Source organism: Trichosurus vulpecula, chromosome 8 (assembly GCF_011100635.1).
Source record: "Trichosurus vulpecula isolate mTriVul1 chromosome 8, mTriVul1.pri, whole genome shotgun sequence".
NCBI lineage: Eukaryota > Metazoa > Chordata > Mammalia > Diprotodontia > Phalangeridae > Trichosurus > Trichosurus vulpecula.
In genome coordinates, this window is record NC_050580.1 from 159,384,395 (window position 1) to 159,406,931 (window position 22,537).

The 22,537-nt window shown below is 42.4% G+C and overlaps 1 protein-coding gene across 1 annotated transcript in view; it reads left to right on the forward strand.

Annotated features, from left to right (window-relative positions):
• MYO1E (myosin IE) overlaps positions 1-22,537 on the forward strand; it is a 232,909-nt gene that overhangs the window by 200,575 nt on the left and 9,797 nt on the right. Inside the window, exons 23-26 of the mRNA XM_036735924.1 lie at positions 3,007-3,153; positions 6,957-7,114; positions 9,377-9,469; positions 12,070-12,274. Coding sequence (XP_036591819.1) covers positions 3,007-3,153; positions 6,957-7,114; positions 9,377-9,469; positions 12,070-12,274 — 603 coding nt within the window. The remainder of the gene's footprint in view (positions 1-3,006; positions 3,154-6,956; positions 7,115-9,376; positions 9,470-12,069; positions 12,275-22,537) is intronic.

Below are 22,537 nucleotides of genomic sequence, written 5' to 3' on the forward strand. Positions count from 1 at the left end.
GAGGAGAGGGGGCTGATTGGAATGTGTTGTAGTAGGTTGACAACCGACATTTCCCAAACCAGTTTAGTGAAGGGACCATGGCTTGTCACAGGAGCCCCAACGGATGGGATACAACACAGACATAATGCAGTCCACAATAGTGATGGTGCTCTCATCCATATATCCATGAGGATTTGGAAATAGTGCCAGTTTGGGGCGAGGGGGTAAAGTCCTGCATGGATCAGTCCTTCCCTCTAATGCCAAGAAGGCACTGAGTTAGATTTAGGAATAAAAGGGACTGCACGACTGGTAGAGACCATCATTCATGGTCAGCTCCGTAGCAAGCCATTCCTTGCTTCCAGATGAGACTGAGGCAACTGGGGGCAGCCAGCGGGAAAAGACACCTGATACGGCTTTGCACAGTCTGATTGACAGGCAGCCCCAGGGGCCTTGGCTCCTGTGGCCCTCCTCTCTGTCGTCCCCCGGGCCTGCAAAAATGTGCTGTGAAGGTTAGCTTTCAAACATGGTCAAGTTCCTTTGGAACAGAGAGAATATCCCAGGTTTCAGAAGTTAGATCCAAGGCAAAGTTTGTGTTTCTATGGTGAAGTCAGCTCAGCCCCCATGACCTACCTACCTTTCCTTGAGGGAACCCAGTAGACAGTCAGTGGCAGCAACAAGAAGGATTCCTAGGTCACTGCCTTAAACAAAAGATCACAGAGGAGACAGGGCTACCTTGGTACAATAGAGCCTGCCAATTGTTGCTGTGGCAACCAGCTCTTGGTTATTTCCTACGCTGAGACTTCACATTTTCACCCTCGACAATTCATGAATGCCACATTGCACTTAATTTATTTTTAATAACGGGAAAAAACAATTTTGTTCTCCCCTGACAAAATGCCCTTCCCAGAGGAGGCTCATCCTCTGGTCCTGATCATTTGTTAAGTAGCACTAGGAGATAATTGAAAGCATGTGTATCATGGAGCCTCTGAGAAGTCTTACTGCCTCTGAGAGAGAGAGATTGAGAGGGAGAGACTGAGAAAGAAGAGAGAGAGAGATTGAGAGAGAAGAGAGAGGGAGGGAGGGAGATAGATGGGGGGAGGAGAGAGAAAGACTTCATCTAATGCAGTTTCAAGCTTCACCAGCTAAAAAATAAATCAATTACAGCATTTTCCCACAGATTCCCGAAGCCCTTCTCAAATCAAGCCACTTCTGTTTCTCTCAAGGTCACACTGGATCATGGCCTCTGTCACCTCTGCTCTTCCATGATGACGTCTCTTCTAGCTCTCCTGAGGGTGGTGTAGAGGCTATAACAGTAGATGGGGAGTCATTGAAACCTGAGTTTGAATCCTATCACAGATATTGACTTGTGATGCTGTGTGGCCCTGGACAAATCACTTAAACTCTCTAAGCCTGTAAACTGGGGATCACAATGGCAGGGTTGTTATGAAGATCAAATTAGAAATGATGTATAGCGCTTTACAAAGCACTACATAACTAATTATTAGCTATTGTTATTTACCCATAGACACCCTACTCTTTCATCTCACAAAATCTACATGCCTCACCCATTGCTTTATAGGGCATATAAATATGACTTGAGTTTAACTGGTGCCTGCCCTGGAATGTAGCCACTTGTTGTAAGGGAAAGAGCATTGGATTTGGAGTGAGAAGACTTGGATTTGAATTTTGGTTGTCATTTCCCTGTTTTTAGGCCTCAGTTGACTCATCTGTAAAAATGAAGGGATGAATTCGGTATCCTCTAAAGCGGTGGTGTCAAACTCAAATAGAAATAGGTCACTAACCCATACATAAGGATCCCTGGGCATCTCATATTGATGTAGAAAATTGTATGTTAACACGACCTATTTCCCATTCGTATTCCAGTCTGGTTCGGGCTATAGGATGTGGGATGCTGCCATGTGCTTGACAACTGTGCTCTAAAATCTCTTTCAGATTCTGAATACTGTGATCTCTGAACAGTCGTCTTATTTCTTTCCCTGTCAGTGTTGAATGTCATAACAGTGATCAAAAATTTTGTTTTATTGTGGCATTTTGTGATATTGGGGATAATTATTTCACTACGTATGATTCTAACCCTGCTGTTACTTTCACGATTAGATGTCTATGGATGCATGTTTTAGTGAAGTGCTATGTCATAGGGCCAGGACAATCTGAATTTTCCTTGTTGGTTTTACAGTCATTCGTCAAACAAAACATTTTAACAAGGCTCTTTCAGGAACACTATTTTTCTTGAACTTTTGTTTCTGATTTTATTGATCCTAAGGACACAGCACATGAAATGAAGTTCAGATTGCAACATAGAATTCTTGTGCTGGCAAGGACCTTAGGGATTATATGTTCCTTGCTTTACATTTGGGAAACTGAGACCCATGGGAGTTGTGGCTATTTGCCCAAGTCACGTGGTTATTCAGTAGCAGCATCCTAAAAATAGGGTCACTTGACCAGGGCTCCCTCCTTGACACAATACTGCCTACTTGTTTTAAAAGGCCAATTTTACAAGTATCATAAAGAGGGAGGGATTGTTTGGCATTATCATAAATCACGAAAGCAGGTTTTGTGCATGGGCAGCATAAAAATTGCTAATTAAAGATGCCAAATCTCATGGAACCTGAGAGTGGATAAAGAATGGCTGAAGAACCATTTTGCACATCTTTATGTGTGTGTAGCTATTATCTCCCCTGGTCAAATGTAAACTTCTTAAGGTGAGGGACTGTTTGACTTGTGTCATTGTACTCTCGGCGCCTAGCACTTAGTAGTGCAACTGCTTAATAAATGCTTGTGGATTGATTTAATATGGAGTCAAAGACCTCACTGCTTACCACCTGTGTAATTTTGGCCAAGTCATTCCAATTCCCTGGGTCTCAGTTTCGTCATCTGTAAAATGAGAGGGTTGTACAACATGACAGTAGTGAAGTGCCATCCACTTTGAGATCTGAGATCCTATAACAGGGGGCCTGGCCAGAAGTGCAAATCCCTCCCCTAACACTCTGTCTCCTTTCTTTGCAGCACACTACAAGATGACATATTTATCCTCCATGAACAAGAATATGACAGTTTGCTTGAATCAGTCTTCAAGACAGAATTCCTAAGCCTCTTAGCAAAACGTTATGAGGAGAAAACCCAGAAGCAACTACCTCTGAAATTCAGTAATACGTAAGTAGTGGGGCCTGGAAAGCAAGGCTTTCGGAATGGAACTAAGGATGTTTCTGTCTCCACGCCATCCCTCAGTGGAGGCAGGGAAAGCAAGACAACTTCCCTGATTCCTATTCTTATCCCGTTCCTTTCCTTTGCTTCCTTTGGGAGCCAATCAAATGGCAACTGAACCTTTGGGGTACTCAGCACTTGGGGAGTTCATTTATACGGCAGTAATGACCAAGACAAGTAAATTATTTAACTTTTTTTTGGAGAAAGGAAAGCAAAGGGAAGTGGGAACTAATGGGATTTTCGTGGCAGCCCCCTAAAATGTCTGTTTTTCTTAATGGTACTATTTTTCTGTCATCCCAGGCTCCAAACCTGGGAGTTACCCTTCTTTCTTTCACTGTACCCATGCAATCAGCATCTACCTCTACAATATCTCTCAATTACAACCTCTCCTCACCACCCCCATGTTTGCTCAGTGGACTATCCTCATGTTAGGCTCTTGGTTAGGTTTTCCTGCCTCCAATTCATCACCTTTCCAGTCTCTTATGTGCTGCCACCATGGTCTTATCACTCCTCTCCTCAGGCATCTTCAATGGCTGCCCATTGCCTTTTCTCCTCTAGTATTCATGGCCCTTTACAATCTTACTTCACCATTCCTGGCCAGCCCAGTCCCATATTATACCTTGTCATGTACTACCAAATGTGGAGGCTCTTAGTCTCTTTTGTTGGATCATCATCCATTTCCTGTCCCCTAACTGCCGTTGTACACCAGAACTGAAGCCCTGGGTTCTCTTCCCTTCCTACCATCTTCCTCAGTGATCTGATCAGGTCTCATGACTTTAATTACCACCTCTATGCAGATGATTCCCAGGTCTCTATAACTAGGCCTAATCCCTAGTGCCTTATCACCAACTGCCTTATAGACATTTCAAACTGGATGTTCCATAAGAATCTCAATCTCAACAGGATCAAAACTCTATTTCCCCCAAAAGCTACTCCTCTTTTGTAATTTCCTATCTCTGTCTGGAGTACAACAAACCATCCTCCCCCATCAACCAGATTCACAACCTGGCAGTCATCCTCACCCTTTCACTCTCTCTCTCTCACCTCCTATAGCCAATCATTTGTCAATTCCTATCCGTGCTACTCCCACGCCCTCTTTTGCTTCCAGCTTCTTCATAATATTCGCCCAGCTGTTAGGGCCTCTAGCTTGGTTCATCACCTCTTTCAGGTGTTATTACTATTCCTTCCTTCCTAATTGGTCTCCCTGCCCCATGTCCTTGCCCTCCCTAATCCAATTTATGTGGCTGACCAAGTGATATTCCTAAAGCCAACAGGTTGAATGCTGTAACTCTTCTACTCAGAAGCTTCAATGGCTCCCTACTGCTTCTGGAATAAACTACATACAGTTGGCTTTCATGGCCCATCTTCCCACGCTGATTGTACGTTACTCCTTCCATATACTCTATGGTTTAATCAAATTAGTCTCCATGCCAAAGTGCCATCTCCCCAGCCTTTGCTTTTGCACAAGGTATGCCCCATGTCCAGAATGACCGCCCTCTTAACTTCTATTGTTAGAATTGCAGACTTTCTTAAAAACTCAACTCCTGGGGCAGCTAGGTGGCCCAGTGGATAGAGTACCAGCCCTGGAGTCAGAAGGACTTGAGTTCAAATCCAGCCTCAGATACGTGTCACTTACTAGCTATGTGACCCTGGGCAAGTCACTTAACCCTGACTGTCTCACCAAAAAAAAAAAAACCTCAACTACCGTGCCACCTACTTAGTGTAGCAGGCCTTTCCAAATCCTCCCAGCTGTTAGTGCCAACCTCCTGCCCCATTTACTTTGTATTTGCTTCTCTGTGCATAGGCCGTTTCCCCTGATAGGACATAACATGTCTTGAGAGCAAGGAACATTTTTTTTCATCTTTGCATCCCCAGCACAGTGCCTGGCACAACAGGTATTTAATAAATCCTTGATGATTGGTGGACTGGCCAGTCCCATTTTCATACTGTCCTCTTCCATCTCTCTGCCTCTCCCCCATCTCCCCTGTTTGGGGTGGACTCATTCCCACAAGGAAGGGAGGAAGGGAGGAAGGCCCTTGAAGGCCCAACTCAATGGCCACTCCCTCCATCCTCCCTCCATGGAAGCTTCCATAACCCCTTTCCCACCAGATAAGCATGACTTCTCATCATGTGCCAGGACTTCTCCTTTGCATTCATCTGATGCTCCCTCGTGTTCTAACTATTATCGTATTCGACCTTGTCCCTGTTAGAGTCTAAGCTTCTTGAGAGCAGGTTCTTTTTCATATCAATAACAGATGGAAAAAAGGGTGACCAACCCACTTGGCTTATACATGGCATGGTGGACCTAAAGCCTGCTTCAGTCAATGTCTTTGTATCCTCAGCCCCTACTGTGGTAACTTTATCCATAGGAAAGAGAGTCCAGACTTTTGATTGCCCTGATATTCCCAGATAAAGAAACTCCCTTTACCAGTTGAGGTCAGGATCATCTCTGCCACTTACAGCCTTTTTTTTTTTTTAAGCAATCTAGGTGAAGTGACTTGCCCAGGGTCATACAGTTATTACGTGTCTGAGGCTGGATTTGAACTCATCTTCCTGACTCCAGGCCTGGGGCTCTAGATAGATCCCTGTACCACCTCGCTGCCCCATCTTAGCCATAGTAGGTGCTTCACAAATGCTTGCTAAATTAAAGTGACGTGCATTCCTGGAGCATCCAAGGTGGTTTGAGGGGGCCAAATCTGATCCTCAGCTTGTATAGAATGTGGAAATTTCTAATAAATTGGGCTCTAGCTCCAATGGCATGGCAGATAGAGTGCTAGGCCTGGATTCAAGAATACTTCGTAGCTACACCAACCCGGCAAGTCACTTATACTCAGCTTCAATTTCCTCATTTGTAAAATGAGAGTTTGGGCTTGAAGGCCTCTAAAGTCCTTCCCAGCTCTAAGCACGTTGTCCTTTCGCTTTCTTTTGCACTTGAATATGTTTGTTGTATCCCCCGCCAGCTCTTCATGGCTGACACTCACTGGGAACAAGGAAGATACCTGACTGAGGCCTGGGAAGGACCCAAGTCCTGAACCAATGTATAGGCACCATTTCTAGTGATAGGCACAGGAGGGAAGCTGTCCAGAGGAAAGGGCCCATGCACATCGCACAATGTGTCTGCAGCATACAAGGCCTCGCATTCATTAGCTAGTACCACCAAGCCAGTGCCAGAGCCAGCTGAATTATTTTCACTTGAATATCTCAGGACAGGATCATGTTGGCACCTTTTCCTTTGCCCTATTTGTTTTTCACTCTGGCAGAAACCAGAATCAAAAAGGCCAAGGCTAGAATACCTCTGTCTTTGGCACTGAGTTAGTGCTGGCCAAGCCTTCAGGAATGCCAGGCCACACCCCTGCCTTCCTTGCCAACTTTACTACCTCAGCTCGCCTTCTTAGTGAGGACAGACAGGGCTTCCCAGTAACAAGACTCCATCACTGACTATTGGCTGCTCATCTTCTTGGTGTCACCTGTCATTTCATTGGTGTGTGAAACTTCTAGTAAGAAAACACTCTCTTCCCAATGGAGACTGGTCAGTGTTCTGTAATATATAGTCTGAGAGTTGACTGGTACATTTAGATGTTAAGCAACTTGCCCAAGGTCCCATTTCTAGTATGTTTCTGATGCCGGACTTGAAGGCAGGTCTTCCTGGTGCTGAGGTTAGCTTTCTCTCTCTCTCTCTCCTTCTCTCATTGATGCTACACAGTTTCTCTTCTCAATCACTTACCCTGCCTTTATAAATGTACTTGTCACAGGCTTGAGCTGAAGTTGAAAAAGGAGAACTGGGGGCCATGGAGTGCAGGGGGCTCCCGCCAAGTGCAGTTCCACCAGGGCTACGGGGACCTCGCCATTCTCAAGCCCAGTAACAAAGTGCTGCAGGTCAGCATCGGACCAGGGCTACCCAAGAATTCCCGTAAGTGTGGCTTCCCTCCCCGCTAGCCGAGCATGGAGACAGAGAGATGGTTTCCTTCTCTCTCCCTGCTCATTCTCTAACACCATTCTTCCACTACTGATGTCTATAATATAGAGCCAAGAGGGGCCCAATGAAACCAGCTTCTTACTCAGGATTTCCATGTTGTACATTATCTGGGTGGATTTTCCAAAATGTGCATATTTAATGTGAGGCTCACTAACACTATTTGAAGTGTGTTTTATCATCTCCATGTTACTATATGGGAAAACTGAGGCTCAGAGAATTTGTTACTTGTCCAGTGTCAAGAATCAGAATTTAACCCCGTGAGTTGTGCTGTTATTATAACATTCTACTTCAAACTGGAATGATCCCATTTCAAGTGGGATTAAAATCAGACACAGTCATGGTGGTTTAAATCTCAAAGTCCTCCTCTCACCAACCTACCACCCTCTCTGCTGTAATTAAATGGCCATTTTATTTCCTGAAGCTCTTCCAAGCTTACCCTCTGCTCTAGCCAGGCTGCTCTCCTCTCTCCTACACCCCCAGATATGGCACTCATACCCACTGCCTTACTTTGGTTTCACTTGAACTGTAGCCCCAACCTGACTTCCCTAGTCATTTCTTCGTAGTCGAATCCTACTGATCAACATTTAATAATGTTTTGTTTAGTATATCATTGTCTTGTATTTTATCCTCTCATTGTTTCCCAGAGGTTAAATCTCATCTCCACAAAAATAATGTGAGCTCATTTCAAAAAGGGCACAGGTTAGCTCTTTCCCACAATGCCTAGCCCAGGTTCCCAGAAAAATTGTACATAATTTTTTCTGTTGATGTCATCTGTCTTCAGGCAGTAAGGTGCTTTTTTAAAAATGCAACATAAGAGAAGGACCTTCAATGGGAGACAAACAAGCAAGACAACTTTGAAACTAATTTGTTGGAAATTATATACTTTTTATTAATTTTTTTTTGTTTTCTGTTCAGGATTCTTTTCAATTCCACCCCTCTCCCCCCAGCCACATTGAGAAGGCAAGAAATACAATATACATTATACATATGAAGTCATGCAAAACATATTTCCACGTTATCCATGTTGCAAATATATATGTATGTACATATATATGTGTATGTATTTTTTAAAAGCAAGTGGTATGTATTAGAGATTTGTGACTTCATATGCAATCCTATATATATATACATATATGTGTATATATATATATGCATATATAAATGTGCATGTTCTCTGAAGTTTGTCAACTCCAGAATATCCCCCCCAAAAATTATTAAAGTCTCTCCCAAAATACATTTTAAAATTTGTTGAAAGAAAAATTTAAAATTTGTTGCTTGAGAAGAGGAGGGATGCCTGCCAGTCACTTAGACCATCACCAAAAAGCTCCATCAGTGAGCAGATGTGCAGGAATGCTTTCTGATGGTCATACAAGTGAATTTTATTGTTCTCAGCTGCCATATTACATGAGGATAGGGGAGTGCAAGCCTCTGAGGGTCTTCTAGCTGTCTCTTTTGACAGCCTCCACAAAGAGGCTTCAATCATTTTGGGCTTCAGGTTTGCTGGGAGGGATTCTGTTTACATTTCAATCTTACCTTCTATTGTCTAATGCTACAGCCAGTTAAACGATGAAAGAGAAGACTAGAATTCCCAAAACTTACATGTAGCTATTCTGTAGTTTTAGTTTGGGACCAGAAGTTTCTCTTTTACATTCTAAATTGCATACACCTTTTTTGCACTGCAACAATTCAGTTCAAACAGAGGCAAAGTGCAGTGCTGTCTTATGAATGAGGGCAAGACAAATGAACCATCTGCCAGTGAGTAGTAATTAGAGGAGTATGCCTCCATTCACTTTCCCATACACCTCCAAGCTGTTGATGCCACCATCCCCAGCTTTGCAGAATTAATTACAGTATCGTAGATTTCAAGCTGGGAGGGACCTCTGTGGAGGCCCATGTTGTCCAATCTCCCCATTTTACAAAAGATGTGACTTAGGCTCAAGGAGGTTAAAGGACTTCTTGAAGATCACATCTTCCTAAGTAGCAGAGCTAAGATTCCATAGCCCTTGTATTTACCAATGCAGTGCTACTAACACATCCTTCTTTTGCCTTCCACAAACCCATTTGGGATTTTGGTCTCAAATTCTTCCAGATGTGTCTTTCCGGAAATCAAATGAAACAGGCTTCCCCAGGGGCAATATCCCACTACCTCCACCCCCTGTTAGGTGACATCATGCGGTATCTTATGTTGATTTTTAGGCCCCACCAGAAGGAGTGTTACCCAAAATAGAAGTTATTCCAATAGGCCTCAGAATCCGAACTATCCCATGAGAGCTGCACCTCCACCTCCAGGTAAGCAGACCTGTTTCTTCTATTTAAACATTGTTTTTTTGAGTTAATCCCCAAAAATGTGAACTTACCTGTATCTGTAAAGTCTGTTAGTGAATGAAATCATCAAAATGTTTACTGAGTCTGTCAGGGACTCCATTTGGAACATAGGGGACGAGTATTTCTACTTGGGAACACAGTACCCAGGATCATGAGGGTTATTGTTTCACTGACCGCTGGGCTAACATTTGAACTCTAGAGCTGAGGTAACCATTTGCATTTCATTACCTAACTGGAGGAAAACATCCTTCCATCAATTATAATGGAAGGAATTCCTCATTCATGACATCCATTTTTCTGCCCAACTACTAAGGCATAGGATGCTTCCTTTATCATAATGAAAAGTTGACCTGGCTTTCATCTATTCCAGGGGTGGGGAACCTGCAGCCTTGAGGCCACACGTGGCTTTCTAGATGCTTGTGTGTGGCCTTTTTACTGAATCCAAATTTTACTTTTGTTCTTTAAAATTTGGATTCAGTCAAAAGGCTGCACTTAAGGATCTAGGAGGCCACATGTGGCCTCAAGGCCGCAGGTCCAAGTGTTTTTGCTTTTCTTATAAAATAAAAATTAGTATACTACAATCCAAAATAAAATGAAACTCTTTTCCTTAACAAATCTAACTAATATTTGAAAGGAATCTACTATTTTTCTAGGCCTTTTCCCATCATTCCCATTAATCATTGAAACTTTATTTTACAATTGAAACTGAATACTGTGAAATTATAATGACCAAGCTTGCCCCTGAAGAGGAAATATGAGAAGGCACCTTCTCCCACCCTACCCCCACCTTATTTGCAGAAGTGGGAGAATGTGGATGTGGGACTCTCCACATGATGTTAGTCTTTTTTGATGTATCAATGTTTGATAAGCATTCCTTGGCCCCCTACCTTTTCTTCATTACAAGTTATAGCTCTATAGCAGGGCAAAGGGAACAATATATTGAGAAATATAGATGGCTTAAACCTCCCTCTCCCAAAATAACAATTCAGTAAAATTTTTATTTTTTAATTTACAAAAACAAACTTATTTTAAAATGTACAAGGACTTTTCCAAGTTTGAAGGTTTTGCATTTCTAAGGCTAAAAGGTCATCTTAGGGGGCAGCTAGGTGGCGCACTGAGTAGAGCACCGGCCCTGGAGTCAGGACAACCTTAGTTCAAATCTGGCCTCAGGCACTTGACACACTTACTAGCTGTGTGACCTTGGGCAAGTCACTTAACCCCAATTGCTCTGCCTTCCCCCCTCCACAAACAAAACGAAACGAAAGGGTCATCTTATCAGTTCCTCTACTTCAGGGTAAAACTTCACTCAGATCATCTCAGATAGATGGTATCTATCTGATGATATCTCAGATGATATCATCAGGTATATGAGATGATATCTCAGATAGCCTTTTCTTAAAGAGTTTTCTGGGGCAAATAGACAAGCTGTTTTAGTCCCCTACTCTGACATTCCACATCACATACAGGTTTTCAACATATACTATTGAATTTTGAGCCTGACTAGGAGAGATCTGGCTCCCACCTCCCTTTGCAAAGGTTCCCCTGGATATTGGGACTTGTCACTATTTAGAAAAGAAAGTTTTCTCTAAGATACGGAAAAATAGGAAACTGTACAGAGATTCCTATATTGTTCAAGCTAGAAGGGACCTGAGACATTGTCTAGCTAGCCTACCTTCCTTTGACCAAGTTTTCACAGAGGAGAAAACAGAAGTGACTTTCCAATTGTAAGTGGATGACTCAGCCAAGACTACATCTCCTTAAACATCATGTGAGCACAAAAGTGTATTTTTCTCCTGGCTTGCAAATAAATTTGTTTAAGAAGGGATGAGACCCACGTAATCCCAGCCTAAGACTGCCCCCTTGTTTCTTCTTCACCCCAGAGCAGGAAGCTGGCATCAGAGAGGCCCAAGTGCAGAATAACACTGACCCTTATTGTGTATGGGAAAGAGACCAAGAAAAGGAGACTGGCATAAGTTCAAGGAATAGAAGTCACATAGGGTTGAAATTTGATCTTCTTGACAGCTAACTTGTATTCATATCAGATAGTTCCCCCAGTCCCAGTAGACTTGTAACCAAAGGATATTTGCCACTGTGTGCCTCAAGCTCATTTGAAAAAAGAAGTGACCCCTAAAGAAAATTTGGAATCTGGCCCTCAGGAGAAAATGTGTGGCCTGCTGGCTAGACAGTGGCCCATTTGCCTGCCTAGGTTTTTAGCCAGCCCTCTTAGGAAACACCCACGTATTTTTTTTTCCTTTTAGGCCACATGAGTACACACACCAAACAGCTGCAGTTATTGTCTAGAGTCTGCCCAGGCCCCCTCCTAACCCAATTTCCAACACCATCTTGTTTGACTGTTTTTATTGGGCTGTTGAGAAGATGATGGTAACTACCTGACATATCAAGCCTTTAAAACTGGGTCCATCCACTAGGGGTTGGATGTAAACATTTGAAAGTTATGGAAGGTCCTTTAGACACTTCTAGAAAGAGTGACAGGTTGCACTAATGAACTTCAGAAAAAATAAGCAGCATTTTCTCCTCTCTCTCTTCCTCTGTTCTCTTTCTAGGATATCATCAAAATGGAGTCATCAAAACCTCCCAGTTTGTCCCCCATCCCCAGGCTCCTGGAAACACAAAGTCCAGTCAGAAAAGCCTTTACACATCTATGGCACGTCCACCCTTACCTCGGCAACAATCGACTAGTTCTGACCGAGTTTCCCAGCAACTGGAAAGCCTGGACTTCTTAAAGGTCCCAGATCAAGGAGCTGCTGGGTGAGTCTTCACATATCACTAACTCAAGAGGGCTGCTTGGGTCCCCTCAATAGCAATGCAGATGCTGAAACATCTTTGTTCCATCTTCACATACCATATGCCCTTTAAGAAAGGTATTACTGGGGGCATCTATTACTCTCTACTAGAGAGAGGATATTGACTGGCTCTTGTGATTTAAGTGGTACAACAAATTCCCAGTTGAGGAAATTTCTGCTAATTCAAGATGGCACCTTCCCTGATATTTACAGTGTTAGAAGGTTGTCTAGATCACTGAGAGATTAAGTAACTTGCCCCAGCACATACAGCCAGTCCCTCAAAAAGCATTTATTAAGAGCTTACTTGGTGCCAACTCCTGTTGTTGCTACGTCATTTTTCAGTTGTGTCTGACTCTGTGACCCCATTTGAGGTTTTCTTGGCAAAGATACTAGAGTGGTTTGCCATTTCCTTCTCCAATTCATTTTACAGATGAGGAAACTGAGGCAAAGATAAGTGATTTGCCCAAGGTAACGTAGCTACTAAGTGTCTGAGGTCAAATTTGAACTCAGGATTTCCTGACTCCAAGCTGGGCACTCTATCCACTTCAACACCTAGCTGCTCCATGGTACCAGCACTGTAGATGAAAAGAAAGGCAAAACACAATCCTTACCCTCAAGGAATTTCCATTCGAATGGGAAAGACATAAATATCTAGGTATATACAAGATATGTACAGAGTATATGAAGGCAATCTGAAAAGAGAAGGCATTAGCATCTGGGGAGACCGGGAAAGGCCTTAAAGGAGTAGATGCAATTTGAACTGAGGATCAGAATTGTCTTTGAAGATCTGTATTCCATTCCAAGGTCATAAACAAATAAGGATGATTTGGAGGCTATCTCGGTCTGTTCCTGCATCAAGGTATTGAGCTGGTGTTAAGTGCCTCCTTTTAATCCTCCAAAGAGCATAGATTATGGAATTGCTGGTTGTGTATGTGTGTCATACAAAGGAGTTTTAGCCACATAAGGGACAAGGCAGTGATGCACACAGATTTGGTACATTTAGGGCATTCCTGAGGAGGTACCCTTACGTGTCTTGCCTTCACAAAATTCCTGGCGAGTAGGAAGGGAAAAGGATTATTCTCCCTGTTTTTCTGGAGAAAGAGAACTGCTTAAGTTACATAGTATATTGGTGAGAAGGCATGGATACGAACACCAGTCACATGATTCTTAGTCCAGTGGTCAAACAAAAAAGTAATTACTATATTAGTTTCAAAGTGATTAGGTTTTTAAAAAACTTATTGGATGCCTTTTTTTTTTTACATCAGTCACTCCCTAATATTCCCACACCTATCCTAGAACTCTCCTTTGTATCCTCCCCCCCCAAAAAAAATCCCACCAATATTAAGTAAAAGTCAACCAATAAAACAATCCCTCCATGTGCATATGACTACACATGCAACCTTCTGCACGTGTGGCTCTCCAACCTCCATAAGAAGGAGGAGGAAACCACGTTTCATCATCTATCCTCTGGGAACAAGTTTGGTAATTACATTTAATCTGCATTTAGATGCTTGTTAAGGATGTTTTTCTGCCCAGTGGTGTAGTATGTTGTTCTCCTGGTGTTATATCAGTTTCTACAGATTTTTTCACATTTCTCTGAATTCATTCTAATTTTTTTTGCAGCACAATAAAGCTGAATTTTTTCTCTGGGCTCATGCTTTGGATAGAGGTATATGACTATGCTGTAAAAGCAGGCCATGCCTAGTTTCTAATATGAAATTTCAGATCCTTAGCTTCCTATGGCAATTGGGAAAGCCTCCAGTAGATCTGCAATCTCATTGATTTAGGAGAACCCTTTCACGGTGCAAATTGCTACTCATCCCTGCCTGCTGTCCAGTACTATCCTTGTTCATATCCTTCCAAAAGTTAAACCCAAAGGTCCACCCAAAATGCCAAAGGCCTTCCTTTATTTCTCCTGGCATTGCAAGAGTATCGATGGATCACTCTGGTTATCTACCTCCTGTACCTCATGCTTGCTAGTAACCAGTCTAGGGTTGGGGAACCTGTGGCCTAGAGGCCATATGTGGCCCTCTAGGTCCTCAAGTGAAGCCATTTGACTAAATCCAAACTTCACAGAACAAATCCCCTTAATAAAAGGATCTTTTCTATAAACCTTGGACTCAGTCAAAAGGCCGCACCCGAGGACCTAGAAGGCCACATGTGGCCTCAAGGCCCCATGCTCCCCACCCCTGGACCAACCTTTTTTTTTCTTACAATTCCTTGATGACATCTTTATTTTTATGCTTCTTCGGAGTTCCTTATTGCTTATATATTGCAGCTTTCTCCTATCCATCATGCACCTCTCCATGGCCATGTGATATTCATTATTAGGTCTTCAGAATAAGTTAATATTCCATGTCTTGCTCCCATGAAACACCAACAGAATGTTAATATTAAAAAGACAGGCCTTTATTTTCTTGGGAAACAGGTATGTCATAGGCTCAGAGTCCTGCACTGCCTTCTACAACATAAGTTAGTTCCTAAAAAATAGCAAAGCAAGGACTTGATTGGCTTGGGGGGCTGGGGCAAGCCTCAAACTGTGCCTCCCTTAACACGGTTTCAGGGTGACCTCTTCTGGCTGTGCCGATGTGGTCACCTAGGGACAAAGAAGGTCCCACCCACATGGGGTCCTGGCCCTTTAAACTTGGTGTATACTCAAAGACCACTTAAGTGAGAACTTGCCCTGTTGAAATCACCTTCCATATAGAGATGAGAAGAATCCCATCATAACAGCTACTGCATCTTTTTTGCACATCCTTGCTACATTAGTACTAAATATACCTCCATTTGTTGACTATTCAATGACTTATGAGTATCTCACATCACCCCAACATGAAACCTGAACTCGCAGGATGATAGCCTCTGACCTACCACCCTAATCTGTCCAGTCAGGCAGCTTTGCAGTCTCATCCCAAAAAATCCAGCCCACTCTCCTCTTCTTCATCTGTGGGCCCAACTTATTGTCCCTGTGTATGATGTGCCCAGATATACAGACTATTGGACGGACTTCATATGGTGGGTGGACAAGTTAAACTCCTTTGAGTGGTTACAGATCTCTTCCAGGAGGCTGGGGTTTGATGCAATCAACATATCACCCACAAATAGCAACAGCTGGAGGACCTCATCAGGAACCCCCTTGTGACCTTTGAACTCTGCACTTGATCTCCAGCACAGTGGCACATACCTTTGGAGAGCATATATCTCTTTGGTTTATGCCTCCCCTAATATTTATTATAAAAGGATTGTTGAACAGGATTATTTCTTTTATTATATCATCTTCCAAGGAATCTTAAATGATTTTAATGCACAGATGAGACACCTTGTTGTAAAAGAGTCTATGAAGTGGTGTTTTACCAAAATTGAATGTTTTTTCCATGATCAGACAAGAAGCACAGTGGAACCTTGTATTCCTAATGTCTTTCAGTTCGTCGTTAATGTGGTCCTTTGTTTAATACTGCTCACGAGAAGTCTTGCTTATTCCCTACTAGTGTCTTCATTGAGGATTCCCTCTGCTTACATAGAAGCAATTTCCAAAGATTCTGTATAGAAAGGAGAGTGGGCATCTAAGTTAGTGAATAGTTCTCTCTACTTCTGCAAGCTAAATAAATGTTCTTTTAGCTGCCTGTTGTGTATTACTAAAGTCCAAGATGTTGGTATCTTCCCCTCCAGATATCTTGTATGTTGGTCCTTCAGCACCCACATAATTGTCTTGCCTTCAGTAAGGGTCTCCTCTATACTTTGTCCAATCTGGCTACTTTTTCTGGCTTGATTCTCTGTGTCAGTTCAACTTCTCAACATAGCTGGGTCTGTGATGTTCAAGTGTAGTGGTTTCAGGACTGGAAAAAAAAAACATTTTGTTGAAATGGTTTTCTATAAATCTCCATTTTTCTTCTGTTTGTGGTCTCTCCATTTTCTTTCTGGAATGCTTTCGGATAACCTTACTTAGTTGGATACCTTGCCAAGATTTCTTTGAATTCCTATCCTCCACTGCTTCTTGCTGTTTTGAAATAGTACTTCTCATAAGTATCCATATTTTTGTGTGTGTGTGTGTAAGATCTTATAAACTAATTTATATTCTAACCCAATGTTGCATTTGGCTTCCATCTCTCTTCCATTTGGCAAGTCTATCAGACATTTGCTGACTAAAGCACTTTTTGAGCACCTCTGGTCACCTCATTGTGACAATTAATATACATTGGTGAAACTCCTGGGTAAAATTATTCCAACCATTGCCTGTATTGTTTCTGTTGTCAGTTTCTAATTTTTTATTTTCAATTTCTTTCTTAAGTAATTTAAGGTTGAGTTTTATCAATTGTGCACCATATCTTTTACTCATTACCACTCTCTCTTTAAAAACCATATCTTTTACTCATTACCACTCTCTTTTTAAAAACTAATTCTGATCTTAGCTCTGACAGGTTGATGGTCGACTGTACATGGAGAGCTGACTCAGAGATAATTCCCACATTGATAACAAGTCTTTTCCTTTCTGTTGAAATTTCTTCTTTTTTGTTCTTTGTTGTACTATGCATATCTAGAGCATATCAATTCTTTTTTCAAAGAACGTATTCCTAGTACAGAGGTATGCAGCTTCTCTCCCCTCTACACACCTCGTTCCTTTTTTTTCCTGAACTACGCTATCCCATGTATTTCTCTGACCTTTCTATGCCCTTGAACTCACTAAGTAATCATAGAGTACATATTGATTAAAAGGTTACGTCAAGTTCTTCAAAGAGTTTCTCACTTCCTTCTCATCGGTAGATGTTGTTGAGCAAGCTGTGGTTCTTTTCATGGTTATCTTTTAAGTGTCTATCATCAGTAGGGCTGTACATAATGATACATAATATCCCATGCAATAACTGTTTCTTGATGCCTACAAGAGTTCACCAAAACCCTCTCAGCCAACTCTTTTTATTTTATTGCCAAGGAGTACCATTTTGCTGTGATTTCATTCTTCTGGTTTAATTTATAGTGAGAATGTTTAAACTGATATGATTCAGCTTCATGCATACCCATTGATCACTGGACAAAGATCTCACGTTTAGAATACCGAAAATCAAATTAAAATCTATTAATATTCTAAAACCTTTGATTCTCCACAAAGATCTGCTCTGAAACCTCATTGTGGCACAGCAATCACCCTGGTTTCTTGAAGGCTTCACTAATGGATTGTACACTCTTATACATTCTACCATGCTGGAAACACTTCAAATAGACCCTCAGTAAGAAGGGGACCAACATAGCTAGCTAAAGACAGCACCAGCTACTGAGTTAAGACTCAGCAAGACTTCTAGTATTAACGGCTACCAAATTGCATCTTCATTGGCTTCTACTTTGTATCCTTCCCCTGGATGGGCAACAACCTTCACTTAATTTGAATTTAAACTTATGCTTGGGTGTCTGAATCTAGACATGATGCTTCTTCTTTCCCTAGGACTTTTCTCCCCTGTGCCAAAAGCCCTTACAATGGGGAGTGGGGAGGCCCTAAGCTTTTTTGCATTGTGGACTCCTTTAGCAGTCTGGTGAAGCCTATTTTCAGAATAATGTTTTTAAATGAACAAAATATTGCAGGATTGTGAAGGAAACTAATTATATTGAAACATAGTTATTGAGATATTTGGAATAAACCAGTTCCTGAACCCCCAAACCACTGCTTTAGGATAATTATCCAGCTCCTCCATTGTAAACTGGCCAGCTTTACTGTAGTTATGTTACAAACGGGAAAATTGGCCTTAAACAGTAAATAAATAGCTAGCAGGTAGGCACATTAACTCGCCCTGGAATGGGCTCTCAAGATCATTTCCCCAGAGTACTATGGCATGATTAGATGCCTTCTGCCTTGGCTTGGGCCAGAAGATGACTCTTTTCTCACTGGGTTTCTGTTTAATAAAGCCAGGGGATTTGTCCTTATAGTGCTGTTGGGAAAGTGATGCCACTGACAAAGCCAAAAGCACACTACTAAAAGCTGGAGTTAGGCTCTTGTAAATCACAGTGGCACCAGTTGTGCTGAATGGCCCCTCCCTCTGAGGACAACAGGAGCTACCACTATTGGACAAGGCAAACAGCAGGAGCTGGTGTAGCAGATGAGCCTTTGGGTTGCATATGGTACCTCCTGTAGATGCCATTCCATTCCAAGGTAGACAGGGCATGAAAACTAAACAGTAAATTAAAACAAACTAAATCCCTTTGCTCTCTTTCCTGCTCGCTCCTTGCTTCAAAGTTGGCATCCCCCAAAAGTCTCTCCTGCCCACTTTGCAAGTTACAGGCTCATACATCGGACAGATGGCAGCATCTGTCAGCCAAAAGCAGGCAATTTAGAAAGTTTGTATCTTAACCCAGCTGGCACACACGTAGCCTTCAGCTGTCTAGTGCCCCTCCGGGCTATACAGCATACCCTTTATCTCCTCTGCAGCCAAGGATCATGCAGATGTTAGCTCATTATCTCAGCCACTGACTATGCTATTAACAAGAACTGGCATCTCCATATACTCATCAGCCAATCACAATGCATGGGTTGACTGCCTACTGTGTACAGAACACTGTATGAAGCACAGTAGGCCCAACATGTTCAGAATCAGAGTCTTTTTCTCCTGTGTGAACCAAAATCTAATGTAACAATATCCCTAACAGAGAGGGCACTTTGGCCTGATAGCTGAGCTTTTTCTAAAGCCTTGTAAAAGAACAATGGGGTGAATTTCTCTAAGTTGAAGCCAGAGAGCTTGTACAGGATGTTTCAGAAGATATAAGATTACCTAAAGTTAATGGTTTCTCTTGTGCCAAGAAAAATCGAATTTACTTTCTATTGTGGGAGGTTTTTAGAACATTGCCCTGGACTCAGAAGGGAATTCCTGGATCCTATTAGGGAGCCAAATGAGGATCATGATGATTTAAAAAGGATACTTAGGTATCACTTCAGAAACAGAAATTCCTGCATATCCAGCCTTAATTCACTATATACATGTACTATATTATCATCATTATTATTATTAACCTAATAAACAACTCTCAAGCACAACAACCTCTTAGCATTTAATATTTGACAGAACCGAGAACAATGCTCCCCTGTCCTCTCATCCTTAGGGCTCATCTTCTTAACTGACAGTTTGTCTTGGTGGCTCACTCACTTATTTTCTGGATCTAATATTTCAAAAGGTCTGCAGTTTCATCAGTGCAGTGATGTTGGTTACGACCCTACTATGCCTTAGTGGAGGGTCTTTGTATATTGCTGTGATCAAAACTGTTATCTGGTAATCAGCTTCCTGGTGGTGGCGCTCTCCAAACTTAGTAGGGCTGGGTTTGAGAAAGCAAACATACAAGTTATCTCTGGGTCTGGACTCAACACCTTTCTCTTTTGGTTGGACCTGCCTGAGTTTTTGTTCCACTGTTATCACCAAGGTTATCCCTACTCTACCACAAAGTGGGAGCGTAGGTATTCATTTGATCCCTTCCAAAAAGCTTAACATTACAAGAGCATTTTTTTTTCTTTTTTAGCCTTTGAAGTCTGTCAGTGACAGGGGATGAAAATGTAATTCTTCTGTCCTCATAAGATTCACTTCTAATAAAAGGAAAGAAAGCTAGTAACTAGGCCTAGGGAAACCCGACATAGTAAACAGCAAAAAATTTAGAACAAGATTCTTACTGTAAATCCAAGCCAGTTGGATGAATTAGGAGTATATATTGACAGTAGACACAAATAGCAGCAAGGGGTCAGATAGGTGGCAGAATCCAGAAACCAGGCAAAGGAACGGGAACACTGCAAGTGTGTAATGGTCAAAACAGGAAAATTATGACAATATAGTGGACCAATGGGAGTCTGGGACCCAGACAAAGAGACTGGACAATAGATAAAGGGCAGCTATGTGGCCCAGTGGATAGAGTGCCAGGCCCATAATCAGGAAGACTCATCTTCTGGAATTCAAATATGGCCTCAGACACTTCCTAGCTGCGTGACCCTGGGCAAGTCACTTCACCCTGTTTGCCTCAGTTCCTCCCTCATCCATAAAATGAGCTGAAGAAAGAAATGTCAAACCACTCCAGTATCTTTGCTGAGAAAATCCCAAATGGGGTCACGGAGAGTCAGACACAGCTGAAATGACTAAACAACAACAAAACAGCCCAAAAGATGATGCTTGGTTCTAAGCCAATCCATGCCTATGGTATAGTAAACCTGTTGTTCAGATCTTTTGGCCATGAGAAAGACCTGGTCATCAGTTGTCTGTGGCAAACACTAAAGAGTCACGTTTGGAGGGACAAATTAATCTCTCAAAAGTGAGAGTTGATAAAGTTTCTTTTCTTTTGTTCATAGGATCTCTAGTATATGTACAACCAGCTGTAGGCAGCGCCTTCTTTTGACCACTTTGCTTTTTGCCTATGTTGACATCCTTACCAAGAACACTAGAAAAGTCATCTTTTTTTTTGGCCTTACTTATACTATGCAGTGTCCCCATCTGGTGGTAGAAAAGGTAACTTCAGGTTGTTTGTCTGCAGAAGCCTAAATGGCTGTTGTCACCACCTGAGGGCAGGCAAGTGAGCAGTTTCCAGAAAGCTGTTGAATGGAAATAATGATACAGCCTGGAGAGTGGGATCTTCATTAGTGCAGGGCACCCACAATCTGTGGGAAATCTTGCCGGCCCAACTTGCCGGCTGTTACCATCCTGGGTGCTTTGTTGTTGGAGAGAGTTATTTTGGTTACACAAAAGGAGATGAATGTTGCTTAACTCTGTGGCCAGGTGAGAGGCAGCACAAAATGGAATAAAAGGCACACCCACTGGCCCTCTGGTCTAGGGTGTCCCCAGAACAACTGGCATCATCATAACAACCATACCACCTACAATCCTATAAAAGGCAGTAAGAAACACAGGGCCCAGAGGGGTCAATTTCTCAATGTAGTTGTCCCCAAGTTTCTGAGGAGCATGTGCTTTGCTAAGAATAAGAATGACCTAAGGAAGCTACAAGCCAATAATGCCCCTCCAGAGGTCACTAAAGCCCTCAGCACCAAGTGTACCCCAAGCTAAAGTTCTTCATCCTAATATCACCAAGACCACAGGCCCAAACACCACCATCAAGCACATTCATTCAACAAACATCTAAGTGTCGATTTTGTACCAGGCACTGTATTAGAGGCTAGAGATACAGGGAAAAACATGGAGTTGTCCTTGCCTTTTGAAGGGCTTATATTCCATTGGGGTAGGTAACATGTACACATAATTAAATGCAAAATATGTGCAAAGTATAATTCCAAAGCCATTTCAGGGAAGATGCTAAAAACTGGGGGGCTGGGGAGGGGGAACCAGGAATTATGGAGGATGTGGCATTTGAATCGAGCCATTAAAATAGCTAGGTATTCAGATAAGCAGAGGTGAGAGAAGAGATTGCACCAAGGCAGAAGAGACAGCCAATGCAGAAGCTTGGAGTTGGGAAAAGGACTATCAAGCATGACAGCAGAACCAGTAGAGGTGGAATGTAGAATGCACAGAGTACATTGGAGCCAGATTGTATAGGGCTTTAAATGACATAGGCGCTTGCATCTTTGATTCTTGAGGTAATAGGGAGACACTAGGATTTCTTGAATAGGATAGAGGTATAGTCAAACCTGTGCTTCAGGATGAATTTGGAGGCTGTAGGGAAGAGTGTGGTAGAGAGTGACTTGGGAAAGTGAGACTAATTAAAGAGCTATTGCGATAGTACAGATTGGTGGCTGTATCAGTGGAGAAAATGGGGACAGATGGGGGAAATATTGTGATAGAAATGATAACACTTAGCAAATGGTTAGATATGGGTGGTGAGAAAGAGTGGATGGATAGAGAAGAGATGAGTCTGAGATCAGGAATGATGACAGTGCCTTTAACAGTAATAGGCAAGTTTGGAAAAGGAGTGCTTTTTGGACACGTCAAGTTAGAGATGCCTACAGGCATTCATTTAGAAATTTCTGAGAGGCACTTTGTGATATGGGATTGGAGCTCAGGTAAGGGAGCTGGAAATTATCTGAGTAGAGATGATCTTTGAACCCATGGAGGTCGATGAGGCTGCCAAGAGAATGCATGGAGAGAGAAGAGGACAGCCTTGCCTCAGTACACACATAGCTGGGGGTTGGACGTGGATGATGATCCAGCGAAGGTGTAAGGAAAACAAAGAGAGAAAAGAGTATCCAAAGAAGGCTAGGGTTGTCGATCCTCTCCTAGAAATAACCACCCATAGTCACGCTCGCAAATTGCCCTTTGCTCACATA